This window comes from Salvelinus namaycush, chromosome 35 (genome assembly GCF_016432855.1).
Source record: "Salvelinus namaycush isolate Seneca chromosome 35, SaNama_1.0, whole genome shotgun sequence".
NCBI classification, from domain to species: Eukaryota; Metazoa; Chordata; class Actinopteri; order Salmoniformes; family Salmonidae; genus Salvelinus; species Salvelinus namaycush.
The window spans coordinates 16,865,266-16,879,791 of NC_052341.1; the positions used below are offsets into that span (position 1 = coordinate 16,865,266).

At 42.6% G+C, this 14,526-nt stretch overlaps 1 protein-coding gene across 2 annotated transcripts in view; it reads left to right on the top strand.

The window, feature by feature from the left end:
- The window catches only part of phactr2 (phosphatase and actin regulator 2), a 59,251-nt gene that overhangs the window by 23,376 nt on the left and 21,349 nt on the right, over window positions 1-14,526 (top strand). For both annotated transcript variants that reach the window (XM_038975269.1, XM_038975268.1), the window contains exon 2: window positions 8,707-8,874. In XM_038975269.1, coding sequence (XP_038831197.1) covers window positions 8,707-8,874 — 168 coding nt within the window. The remainder of the gene's footprint in view (window positions 1-8,706; window positions 8,875-14,526) is intronic.

The following is a 14,526-nucleotide window of genomic DNA, read 5'->3' on the forward strand; positions in this document are numbered from 1 at the left end:
GCTTTACCTCATATTATTACTTACATGATATTTATAAAATTAAGCCTGGCGTGTTCTAAGGTAACTTTAATACAGGAGCTTTTAGGCTTACACTAGCTACTATCTAGCTATGGTTCAGCTAAACGTCAGCATTCAGCTATAGCCAGCACGTTTATGTGAGGATGCAGAATTGTTTGTTTTTGTTTAGCTAGCTAGCGTTACATAGCTGTGTTGCCTATATTATAATATGAATGACATTGTATGATAACGGTACGGTACTTTTATTAGTTTGGGAGGGGTATACATTCATTGTTATATGCTAACATTACTTGATTATGATGAATGTTGTTAATGTTAGTTAGCTAGAGAGCAGGATTTGTTTTTTTTGTCAGCTAATTTAAAGTTGCAATAACTTTTTGGGCGACCCAACCAAATTCACATTGAAATGTGAGTTATAGATCTGTCATTCTCATTAAAAACATGTCTAAGAAGTGGTCGATTTGTTCTACAGTTGAAGTCGGAAGTTTAAATACACTTAGGTTGGAGTCATTAAATCTTGTTTTTCAACCACTCCACACATTTCTTGTTAACAAACTATAGTTTTGGCAAGTCGGTTAGGACATCTATATTGTGCATGACACAAGTAATTTTTCCAACAATTGTTTACAGACAGATTATTTCACTTATAATTCACTGTATCACAATTCCAGTGGGTCAGAAGTTTACATCCACTTAGTTGATTGTGCCTTTAAACAGCTTGGAAAATTCCAGAAAATTATGTCATGGCTTTAGAAGCTTCTGATAGGCTAATTGACATCATTTGAGTCAATTGGAGGTGTACCTGTGGATGTATTTCAAGGCCTACCTTCAAGCTCAGTGCCTCTTTGCTTGACATGATGGGAAAATCAAATGAAATCAGCCAAGACCTCAGAAAAAAAATTGTAGACCTCCACAAGTCTGGTTCATCCTTGGGAGCAATTCCCAAACGCCTGAAGGTACCACGTTCATCTCTACAAACAATAGCACGCAAGTATAAACACCATGGGACTACGCAGCTGTCATACCGCTCAGGAAGGAGACGCGTTCTGTCTCCTAGAGATGAACGTACTTTGGTGCGAAAAGTGCAAATCAATCCCAGAACAACAGCAAAGGACCTTGTGAAGATGCTGGAGGAAACGGGTACAAAAGTATCAATATCCACAGTGAAACGAGTCCTATATCGACATAACCTGAAAGGCCGCTCAGCATGGAAGAAGCCACTTCTCCAAAACCGCCATAAAAAAGCCAGACTACGGTTTGCAACTGCACATGGGTACAAATATCATACTTTTTGGAGAAATGTCCTCTGTTCTGCTGAAACATAAATAGAACTGTTTGGCCATAATGACCATCGTTATGTTTGGAGGAAAAAAGGGGAAGCTTGCAAGCCGAAGAACACCATCCCAACCGTGAAGCACGGGGGTGGCAGCATGATGTTGTGGGGTGTTACGCACGCCTCTAAGAAGAGGGAACGCAACACCCTCCCCGTGAGTTGAGTTGTAGCAGGGTGTTGCGTTCCCTCTTCATAGAGGCGTGCATAACATAATGGGGGCTCATCCGGGATCTTTATCACATAATTGGTGTCAATGAGTTTCTTTTCCACAAGATATGGTCCAGAAAAACATGTTAACAGATGAGCTAGGGATTGGCAACAAAACTAAAACTTGATCCCCTGGTGCAAAAGAACGGCCAACAGCCTTTTTGTCATAATGGAACTACATGCGTTTTTGAGAAGAGGAGAGAGACTTTTGGGCTAATGCACATGCGGCGTGCAGTCTCTCCCGCATCTTACTGACATCTAACACATTTTTAGTGGCGCTACTGGGTGTAGGAGATAAGATATGCTCCTTCAAAACTTTCAGCGGACCCCGTGGGGTGTGTCCAAACACAAGGTCAGCAGGGCTGAACCCTAAGGACTCTTGTATCATTTCCCTAGTAGCAAATAGGACAAAGGGCACCCCCTCATCCCAATCGGTACTGGTATCCATGCAATACTTGCGTAGCATTATCTTCAGTGTCTGATGCCAGCGTTCGAGAGCCCCTTGACTCTCTGGATGATACGGACTGGAGCCCTGATGGGAAATACACAGCGTCTTTAACACATTTGAAAACAGTTTGGACATAAAGTTGGATCCCTGATCAGTTTGGATTACTTTAGGGAGTCCAAACGTAGAGAAGAACTTCACTAGTGCCTTCACCACAGTCTTAGCCGTTATAGTACGGAGAGGAATAGCCTCTGGGTATCGAGTAGCACTGCACATTATTGTTAGTAGGAACTGGTTACCTGACCTGGTTTTCGGCAATAGACCTACACAATCGATTATCACTCTTTCAAACGGTTCCCCCACCACAGGAATCGGGCAGAGCGGCGCTCGAGGAACTGTTTGATTCGCTTTCCCAGTGAGTTGACATGCGTGACATGTTTTACAAAATTGGACCACCTCAGACTTCAAACCTGGCCAGAAATTTTTTTGAAGGACTCGGTTAAGTCTTTGTGATCCCCAAATGTCCAGACCACGCCTGGTCATGGGCAAGTGACAGCACCTGCTGTCGAAATGGTGTAGGAACAACCACTTGACACACTTCACCCCAGTCATTAACGGTGTCATGAGCTGCCCATTTCCGCATCAAAACTCCTGCTTCCATAAAGTAGGCGGTCGCTCTAGTTTTAGCTTCCTCAATGGAAATTATCGAAGCAGAACACTTGCGAAGACTGGTGTATCCTTTTTGACATTCAATCACCTTCTCCGGGGTGACAGACAAAAGCACGTCATGTAATTGGGGCGCAATTTCGCTTTCCCCTGCCTTAGTTTTTACAGGAATAAAAACTGTTGGCTGTGCAGAAGGAATACTCGGTGCATTGTCTTCTACCTCAACATTCTCAAAAATGGAACTAGCCAAATCCACCACATCTTCAAGCTTGCGATATTGTGCCCTCGTTAACACACAAGCTGGAAAAACATGTGGAAATGCTTGAACCAATTTATCATCTGTAGTTATGATTTCTGGGTTGTCTACTACCTCTAACACAGGAGTGACGTTACCACCAGCAATATCATTCCCTAGTAGCAATGTGACTCCTTTTACTGGCAGTGTAGACACCAACACGGAAACGTCCTGATACCAAGTCTGACACTAAGTGGACCCAGTGTAGTGGTACAGGTACGTTTTTTTGTCTCTATACCCTGTAATATGACATGCAAGCCACAATACGTTTCAAGAGACCAGGGTAAAGCATCAGTAACAATTACTGACTGCGCCGCCCCGGTGTCTCGTAAGATTTGAATAGGCTTTTGATCAGCTTCTTCTCCAGTTAAGGAAACACAACCGGCAGAGATAATTGGAGCGTAGACAGGATCCGGTTTCTCAAATGCTGAATCAATAACTCGGGCCAACGGACGAGACAAAGACTTGACTAAACCCACACTTTTAATTTTTGGGGACGGTGACAGGGACTGTTTCGGTTTATTTTTCAAAACCGGGCAGTCCGCAATCACGTGACCCTTTTGGTGACAGGAAAAACATTCACGGATTTCATGAAAAGGCTTAGGATTGTCAGAGGAAAAGCGACCTGAATGAGGCACTGATGACGTAAGCAGTCTACCTTCAAAACGAGGTGCACCAAAGACAGTCTTGTGTGTCAAAGCGTAGTCATCTGCCAACACTGCTGCCTGGGCCAAAGTCACCATTCTGTCCATTTTAAATGAACTACAATTCTATCAGGGAGGTTGCTTTTGAAATCATCCAACAGCATCAACTCTCGAATATCAGCAAAGGTATTAGCTTTACTGGCTGAACACCATCGATTAAACAGAGACTCTTTGTCCCTAGCAAACTCAACAAACATACGGTGAGATGTTTTTTTGTGGTTCCTGAAGCGCTGTCTATAAGCTTCAGCCACCAACTCATAAGCCCGTAACACGGTAGTTTTAACTGTATCGTAGTATAAACTGTCTTCCAGGGAGAGAGCAGCTACTACTTCCTGGGCTTTCCCAGACAATTTACATTGTAACAGGAGCGGCCAAACCTCGAGTGGCCAATGCAGCGCAGCGGCCACACGCTCAAACGCAGAGAAATAGGCATCAACTTCCGACTCTCGGAATGGAGGGACTGAAGCTATATTTTTACTTACATCAAAGTGGGCTTGATGATAAGCAGCTTGTGGAGTCGCACTGGAGCCAGCGTCTAGCTCCAGTTGTCGGATCCTCACCTCCTTGTCGGCTTCTATTTTCCTAATTTCAAGATCAAAATTCATCTCTCTTTATCTTTTTGCTTCATTTCTAAACGGGCCAGCCTCACCTTCAGCCTAGCAGTCCCGCCTGAACGACCTGAAGCAGAAGATAAAGGATTGAATCGAGGCAATGTAAAGGGGGAACCCCTTCCTCCGACTTGGCATCTCTCCTCGCAATGAGAGAATTCGTTCTTTCACTAAACCCTCCCTGACTAGCACCAAAAGCTCAGCCTTTAGGGCTTTCTCAGGGATAACAAATCCATAATGGTCAGCTATAGCTAAAAGGTCTACTTTCCAAAACCTCACCAAACTATCAACAGAGGGCGCTTCAAAAAACGTGGATGGCTGAGGCAGCCATCTTGTACAATGCAGTCCACTGAACACACAAACTAAACAAGTCATCCAAACTCACAACCTACCATCACACCTCAATCACTAATCACAGAGAGCTCAGTGCAGCAGGGTCCGGTGGGTTTAATGAAATCCTGGATGAGCCCCCATTATGTTACGCACGCCTCTATGAAGAGGGAACGCAACACCCTGCTACAACTCAACTCTCCGTAAAGTGAAAGAGGTATGGGACTGTAGGTGCGAGTAAGGATGACAAAAGGCAGAGAATTTACCATTTACTAGGAATTTATTCCTTCACACGGTAATATGGGGAAAAGGGGCTGGACGGAACCAAAGCAAAGAAAGTAAATATCAAAGCCCCCTCCTACCTTTCCTGCCTACCCACTACTTACCTAACTTAGCACCACCTGGTGCGCTAACCAAAATACAGGGGGTGGTCCGCCCAGGTCTTTCCTAGTGTTCCTAGACAGTGAATATACTACGGGTATATGTATGCCCGCGGGCCTCTTGCCTAAGCACTCCCTAGGTGCCTTCCCCTTCCCCCCTGGGAACAAATGAAACAGAATAACACAAACAATTTCAATAATCAAAACACTGCATCCTATTGACACACAACAGACATAACCAATCAGCTCTCTCACTCAACCAATACAGGACACACTAATCATCTCCCTCTGAGAACAACCAACACAGTATATCACCCTCAGCCTCCTCTCTCAGCCATCAGCCTCCTCTCTCAGCCATCAGCCTCCTCTCTCAGCCATCAGCCTCCTCTCTCAGCCATCATCTCTCAGCATATTACAATCAATCTCCCCTCTGAGCAACAGAACACTGGCTTATATAGCTTCAGAAGGAATCTAATTGAAGACAGCTGCGTCCTGACGAGGGGGCGGGGTCAGCTCTCCAATCATCAATTCGGGGCCTACCAATCAGCTGCTTGGGGAGAATTTCGGTAAGCCATTTCCTGAAACACACACTCAAATACACAAACAAATGGGTCTTCCAAATGGACGACGACCCCAAGCATACTTCCAAAGTTGTGGCAAAATGGCGTAAGGACAACAAAGTCAAGGTATTGGAGTGGCCATCACAAAGTCCTGACCTCAGTCCTATAGAAAATTTGTGGGCAGAACTGAAAAAGCGTGTGCGAGCAAGGAGGCCTACTAACCTGAATCAGTTACACCAGGAGGAATGGGCCAAAATTCACCCAACTTATTGTGGGAAGTTTGTGGAAGGCTACCCAAAACATTTGACCCAAGTTAAACAATTTAAAGGCAATGCTACCAAATACTAATTGAGTGTATGTAAACATCTGAACCACTGGGAATGTGATGAAAAATGAAAGCTGAAATAAATCATTCTCTCTACTATTATTCTGACATTTCACATTCTTAAAATAGATCCTAACTGACCTAAGACAGGGAATTTTACTAGGATTAAATGTCAGGAATTGTGAAAAACTGAGTTTAAATGTATTTGTCTAAGGTGTATATAAACTTCAGACTTCAACTGTATGTGCGTTATTTCTATGCTTCCCGTTAAGTTTTGCTTTTGCGTCTTTTAATTTCAGAGTTGTACACCAGTTGAAAATACAATATTTTTGGTTATAGAAAAGATATTTCACACCGGTTTAGATGGTACAATGATTCTCTATACTATATTTGCTTGTTTTGTCACAAACTGAAATTAGGTGAACTATTAGAATGTTAGCAACCAGGAAATGGCGTAGCGGATGTTAAAATAAACCCTTTAATTGTCTGCACATGCTTGTGGATTGTTGCTTTATTCAAGAGTGTAATATGGTTTGGTTGAATTATTAACTATTGTGATATGTTTTAGAAGAAAAGTTACTTGGATTGTTAAATAGTTTGCTTACTGGCTAGTGGCCACCATGATATGTACGGTCAAGTTGAGCTGCGTACCAAGAATGTCATGTTGCAAGCCACAACGAAAGGTAAGGCAATTATGTAATGTGAATTGAAAAGTGGAAATCTATTTGGCCCCTCCGCTCCTTAGACTCTCCTCCATCTCTCGTAGTTGAAATAGGGCCTAAATCTTTGACACTTCCTATGTTTCTCAAGCACATTATTTTTACACTGTCTTGGGAACCTCCCATGTGTTGCTCTTGTGTTCCCCTTTTGTTTGGACAGGCCTCACTTCACTTCCCCTCCATCAGACAGAGACCCGTGATTTCAAATACAGTTGTGCTGCTTATTTACAGCTACCTGGACATTAAATGAAACAGAGCTTGAATTGTTCTTGAGATGGTTAGGGATTCTATCCCACCATGTCTTTCTTTAATTCAATTTTAATAAATCATCCTTGGGTATTAAGTGTTTTTTTCCTGAACAAGGATGTGCTCCTTCAGCAATCAAAACAAACATCAAACATACTATAATAATAATAAATTGCATTTGTAGAGCGCTTTTCATCTACAGACATAAATCACAAAGCTCCTTAAATTGAGAGCTACCATTAAATGGAAAAAAATGTGAATTAAAGGGATAAAAAAACTTTAAGCAAGAAATGTAAAGATCGCAAGCAGCCTAGTATTATACAAGATACATACATTTAATAAAGGAGGCGACAAGGACAAAATAATAACTTGAAACAAATGTATAAGGCTGACAACAGATACCACAACAATCACATTAAGCGAAATCCAGTTTGAAGAAGTATTTCTTTAGCTAGGACATCAAGGCAGTGGTGGTCTGGGGCATGCGGAGGTGGGGGGGAGCTCATTCCAGAGCCGGGGGTCGAGACAGCAGAATGCTCAGTGACCCATTGTTTTTAGGTGTGTCTTTGGGACTGCAAGGAGTCATTGATAATTTGACCGGCGTGAACGTGAAGACTGTTTGGGGCTGAACAGTTCACTGAGGTATTGGGGACCAGAGGAATTGGGGGTTATGAAGAAGAGGGAGTCTGGGGTTATGTTTGTGTTCTAGTGGAATTGGATGTTGCGTTTCCTGATTAGGAAAGGAATGGGGCCTATGACAGAGCCTTGGGGGACGCCACAGTTAATCGTTGAGGCGATGATTCCACTTCTTAATCTTTTCAAATAAGTAGGTGGAGAATCTTCCACCGTCCTCTGTGGTAGCAATGTTTTATGTATGGATGGATGGATGGATGGATGGATGGATGGTGCGGAGAAAACATTCAGCAGCCATGGAAGTGAGGCATGAGGAAACACCACACCTCTTTTTTCCCCCCTCCAGCCTTAGCATTCCAGCCTGTTCCCATTCCCCTGGCTCCTTACTTTCAAACAGGAAAGGAAAGGATTAGGGAAGGACATGAATCTGGTTGCTAAGGCCAAGTACAGCAACAAATGAATCACTGTGAAACAGGGCTGCACATGGGTTATCAAAAGGTTTTATCTGCTATTTTGCTTTGCTATGGAGATTATGATTTGTTTTGCAAAGAAGAGATATTATTAAATGCAACAAAGTTGGGATAATTGTTGACAAAGTGATTGACCTAGAAAATCTAATTAAAGTCATGTGAAAGTACATGTTTATTTCTGACACATACTGAAGTGAATTCACCATTGTGCAATATCCACTATCTCATTTTGTGTTTAATAATTCTTAAAGCATAGTGTTGCAAATGGAGGGTCAATTACTGGTAACTTTCAAAGTTTACCAGTAAACTACCGGAATTTCGAAAACATTCAGGATTTTATGGAATTTTGATAACATATCAAGTATATTTATTTATTTTACTATGTCAATATGTTTTTGTAAATGTTTTGATGCCAAACTGGTGGCAGTTGTGAAAAAAGTGTATTAGTTGGAAGAGTTGCAGAGTTAATTGAAAATTATGCCATTGTTGATGAGATGTTTCTTCATTAATTAGGCTCTTTTCCCTTGAACCTTTGGTCTATTTACTAGAAACTCATGGACAATATGTACACGGATATAAGGATTAATAAATATGTATTTGTAATTCAAATATATTACCAAAGTTACCATAGATTACCTGTTAATTACCAAAATTATAGAAAGTTACGATAACTTAGTAAATTACCGGTAGTTTTGCAACCCTATGTTCCACATAAGAATGAAAGTAAGTTTTCTGATCAGGTGTGTCCTTGTGTGATTTCCCCACAGTTGATGGACTGGAAAAAGCATCTCTGTCCAACTGTGATGTTGTGGTGGGCAGCACCCAGACTCCTCCACTGAAGCAGAAGGGGAAGCTCTCCACTATAGGGAAGATCTTCAAACCCTGGAAATGGCGCAAGAAGAAAACCAGTGACAAGTTTCAGGACCTATCCAAAGGTACGTCTGAAGTAGCCTGGTCACATAATGTTTTATTATGCTGTTTTTTTATGTAGCCAACTATTCCTTTGTTGCCATGCCATATGTTTTCATGCTAACATGAAACTTGTTCTATTCGCTATCCCCTGAAATGACCCCCCCCCCCCCCCCCCCCACAAAGCCATTCGTTTGTATCTTGCATGACGCTGAAATGCCTGGCAAGCTACATAGTGTGAATACCCTAACTAATGTAAATCTTGTGATATTGACAATTTACATTTATGTAAAGATCTCAAGCGATAGAATATAGGCTGGCTAGGAGCAGGTTTGAAATGAATTTGGTGCTGCCAAATAATAGAAGTGTGATCATGGGTTTAATTTCTCAAGCATCCTCCACTGTCTGTACTATGTAACACAGAACTAAATTAAGTGATATCTGATCATCATATGCAGTCATGTTGAGCTCTTCATGTCATTCTAGACCTGGCTTCAAATAATTTTAGTTTTCTTTCAAATACTTTCACCATTTGATGGAGCCTGTCTGGGTGGGGTTTACATTGTTGGTTCTAACCCATTTGTTCCATTGTGCCAGGCAAGCTCAATCAAGTGCAGCTATTTGAAAGAAAACCAATACTATTTGAACCCAGGTCTGTTGGCTGGTAATGGAAAGGACTTCTCAGGTTCGACTCTTGGTGTGATAATTGTTTTTAGAACACAAATGCTCTCCATTAGCTGTGTTATAGTGGAAGTGTTTTTCTGGCAGCATCCCGTTTGAACAAAAGCAGCTTTTTGTGCTCTTGCATGGCTAAAGTGTTGGATGGCTGTATCTGGGCCGCCAATAGTCAGCAGTGTATCCCCAGTCTATGCCAGCCTATCGAAATATCTGTCACATGCAAGGTGGTATAAAATGTGTGAAACTTTATGCTTCCAAGTCAGTCACTTTTTCTATGGAAAACTAGAAGAACTAGGCCTAAATTTAAAGTTGTAAGCAGATTACATTATCTGAAGGCTTGAGAATACTCCTCTGGTGTGGACTGAAGAATGGTCATACCTAGGACTGTTGCGGTGACCGTATTACCGCCACACCGGCAGCCGTGAGTCATGACCGCAGTAAAATTCCACTTGACCGTTGAGTCACGGTAATCTCCTTTTATGCACTCTGGATATGCGTTGGTAGTACCCAACTCACTAATGACCGTCAGGTCGCTAATGGCCTGGTACTCAGCACTCTATTGTCCCTCAAACCACTCTGACATCAATGCAAATGGCATTAAAAATCACATCAAACACTTATCATCAAAACAGTATCATGCTTTTAAAACTCCACTGTGATCGATCAATTTGAAGAAAGAAGTTCAACAACAGGTTGAAACTGAGTGGAAAACATGGTCGTTGTGAATATCGTTTCAAAGCCTAATATAACTAAATCGACAGCACTTTCTAAGGGGATGATTAATTCAAAACACCCAAAATAGCCTAGTAATAGGGCATTTAAAAAATATTTTCATAATTAATAGACTGACATTACCCCTAGCTACAGAATATCTCACCACTGTGCGTTTCCCTCTCTCTCCTTTCTCGAGCGTGCAGAGAGGGGGGCTGTCAATAGTTTAATGAAATGTTTTCTTGCGAAAAAAAGTTACTATCAATATTCCCTAACAGATTTTACTTTGTTTCCCAAATGAAGCTGCAGGAACAGGGTTGGACAGCCCGTGGCATACAGAGTTTTGGCGGAATATAACCTGTCGCACAGCGAGATGCTGCATGCTCCTCAAACAGTGGAGTGAAATAGGTGTTACTATGAGCCCAATGTGAAAGCAGAGTTTTGATGGTTGCCACTAAAAAGAGGAGGATCCCAGCTGCTACTATATTTAGTTTTCAGCTGCTCATATTAAGCACATGCTCCACTATAATACCAGAGTAGCCTACCCTGCATGATTGAAAAACAAGCTACCGGATAGCGGCCTCCATTCTCCATTCGAGTGCATGTGGATGACATGTCTTTTTTCCCCTACACCTGTTCTTGCCCATTTTATAATGGGCCATTCTAAATCGAAACAACTTTGACATATTAGTAAAGACAAGATAACATTCAGAATAGTCTGATGGGTGAAATATGGTCACGTGATGAGAGAAGAGTGTGTGCAGCCTGAGGCAAGGAACAGAGAGCGCAAGTTTTTTTTGTGGCCTATAGTTGCACCATGCAGTCCCATATACATTCTAAGGTTTGTATCATTCACAACTAAAGTTGCCAAATAACTCTATATTTAGCATATAGGACCTGTTTCAAATGATCACTTTTACGCTCAACATAGCCACTCCATATGCTCACTCACTCCAAAATGGGAAAATATATATTTTCTATTTTATCCAGCTAAGTTCAATTATATTCTTCTTACTATAAAATCAAATAATATAAAATAATGGCACAGGATTTATAAGCAATATCTTGTCTGCTAAATGAACAAGCCTACAGCCTATGGTATGGCGCATAGCCAGATAACATACAGTATTCTTTTCATATTCTTTTCTTCTGAAATACATTTTCTTCATATCATGTTTCTTTAGACCTTCCTAAAATGGATTTATTCTACTCTTTAAAATGTAGATGTTCCAAAGACGCACATCAGTGGCTTGTAGGCCTATGCGTGGAGGCCTTGGAGATGCTAAACGTGTTTTTATGTTAATTAAAAGGTAAATTACTGCGAGACTGGCAGTCATTTGCATGACAATAACCATCTGATAAAATGTCAAGACCTCCACAGCCCTAGTCATACAAGGTATTGTATTAGTCCTATGCAGTTTACTCCTTTTATCTCACCTTGGACAGCCTCTAGTTAGTACCAATCCATTCTCTTGAACACAATCTCACCTAAAGGCTCATGTAACACTTCACTGTGAGATTGTCATGCAAGTACTATTAATGATGTGATCAGCGATCACTGCCTCATTGCCTGCGTCCGTAATGGGTCTGCGGTCAAACGAACTGGGACATGCTTAACACCCCGGCCATCCTACAATCTAGGCTTGATGCCCTCAATCTCACACAAATGATCAATGAACCTACCAGGTACCACCCCAAATCCGTGAACACGGGCACCCTCATTAGATATCATCCTAACCAACCTGCCCTCCAAATACACCTCTGCTGTCTTCAACCAGGATCTCAGCGATCACTGCCTCATTGCCTGCGTCCGTAATGGGTCTGCGGTCAAACGACCACCCCTCATCACTGTCAAACGCTCCCTAAAACACTTTAGCGAGCAGGCCTTTTTTTTTTTTTTACCCCCTTTTCTCCCCAATTTCGTGGTATCCAATTGTTAGTAATTACTATCTTGTCTCATCGCTACAGGCCTTTCTAATCGACCTGGCCTGGGTATCCTGGAAGGATATTGACCTCATTCCGACAGTAGAGGATGCCTGGTTATTCTTTAAAAGTGCTTTCCTCACCATCTTAAATAAGCATGCCCTATTCAAAAAATGTAGAACCAGGAAAAAGATATAGCCCTTGGTTCACTCCAGACCTGACTGCCCTTGACCAGCACAAAAACATCCTGTGGCGTACTGCATTGGCATCGAATAGCCCCCGCGATATGCAACTTTTCGGGGAAGTTAGGAACCAATATACACAGGCATTTAGGAAAGCAAAGGCTAGCTTTTTTCAAAAAGAAATTTGCATCCTGTAGCACAAACTCCAAAAAGTTCTGGGACACTGTAAAGTCCATGGAGAATAAGAGCACCTCCTCCCAGCTGCCTACTGCACTGAGGCTAGGAAACACTGTCACCACCGATAAATCCATGATAATTGAGAATTTCAAGATTTTTCTTTTTTACGGCTGGCCATGCTTTCCACCTGGCTACCCCTAACCCGGTCAACAGCCCTGCACCCCCCACAGCAACTTGACAAAGCCTCCCCCATTTCTCTTTCACTCAAATCCAGATAGCTGATGTTCTGAACGATCTGCAAAATCTGGACCCCTACAAATCAGCCGGGCTAGACAATCTGGACCCTCTCTTCCTAAAATTATCCGCCAAAATTGTTGCAACCTCTATTACTAGCCTGTTCAACCTCTTTCGTATCGTCCGAGATCCCCAAAGATTGGAAAGCTGCCGCGATCATCCCCCTCTTCAAAGGGGGAGACACTCTAGACCAAAACTGCTACAGACCTATATCTATCCTACCCTGCCTTTCTAAGGTCTTCGAAAGCCAAATTAACAAATAGATCACTGACAATTTCGAATCCCACCATACCTTCTCCGCTATGCAATCTGGTTTCCGAGCTGGTCATGGGTGCACCTCAGCCATGCTCAAGGTCCAAAACGAAATCATAACCGCCATCGACAAAAGCCAATACTGTGCAGCTGTATTCATCGACCTGGCCAAGGCTTTCGAGTCTGTCAATCACCACATTCATATCAGCAGACTCAACAGCCTTGGTTTCTCAAATGACTGCATCGCCTGGTTCACCAACGACTTCTCAGACAGAGTTCAGTGTGTCAAATCGGAGGGTCTGTTGTCCGGACCTCTGGCATTCTCTATGGGGGTGCCACAGGGTTCAATTCTCGCGCCGACTCTTTTCTCTGTATACATCAATGATGTCTCTCTTGCTGCTGGTGATTCTCTGATCCACCTCTACGCAGACGAAACCATTCTGTATACTTCTGGCCCCTCTTTGGACACTGTGTTAACTAACCTCCAGACTAGCTTCAATGCCATACAACTCTCCTTCCGTGGCCTCCAACTGCTCTTAAATACAAGTCAAACTAAATGCATGCTCTTCAACCGATCGCTGCCCACACCTGCCCGCCCGCCCAGCATCAATACTCTGGACGGTTCTGACTTAGAATATATGGACAACTACAAATACCTAGGTGTCTGGTAAGACTGTAAACTCTCCTTCCAGACTCAAATTAAGCATCTCCATTCCAAAATTAAATCTAGAATCGGCTTCCTATTTCGCAACAAAGCATCCTTCACTCATGCTGCCAAACATACCTTCGTAAAACTGACTATCCTACCGATCCTTGACTTCGGCGATGTCGTTTACAAAATAGCCTCCAACACTCAGCAAATTGGATGCAGTCTATCACAGTGCCATCCGTTTTGTTACCAAAGCCCCATATAATACCAACCACTGCAAACTGTATGCTCTCGTTGGCTGGCCCTCGCTTCATATTCGTCGCCAAACCCACTGGCTCCAGGTCATCTATAAGTCTTTGCAAGGTAAAGCCCCGCCTTATCTCAGCTCACTGGTCACCATAGCAGCACCCACCCGTAGCACGCGCTCCAGCAGGTATATCTCACTGTTCACCCCCAAAGCCAATTCCTTCTTTGGCCGCCTTTCCTTCCAGTTCTCTGCTGCCAATGACTAGAACGAACTGCAAAAATCACAGAAGCTGGAGACTCATATCTCCCTCAGTAGCTTTAAGCACCAGCTGTCAGAGCAGCTCACAGATCACTGCACCTGTACATATCCCATCTGTAAATAGCCCATTCAACTACCTCATCCCCCATACTGTTATTTATTTTGCTCCTTTGCAACCCAGTATCTCTACTTGCACACTCACCTTCTGCACATCTATCACTCCAGTGTTTAATTGCTATATTGTAATTATTTTGACACTATGGCCTATTTATTGCTTTACCTCCCTTATCCTACCTCATTTGCACAC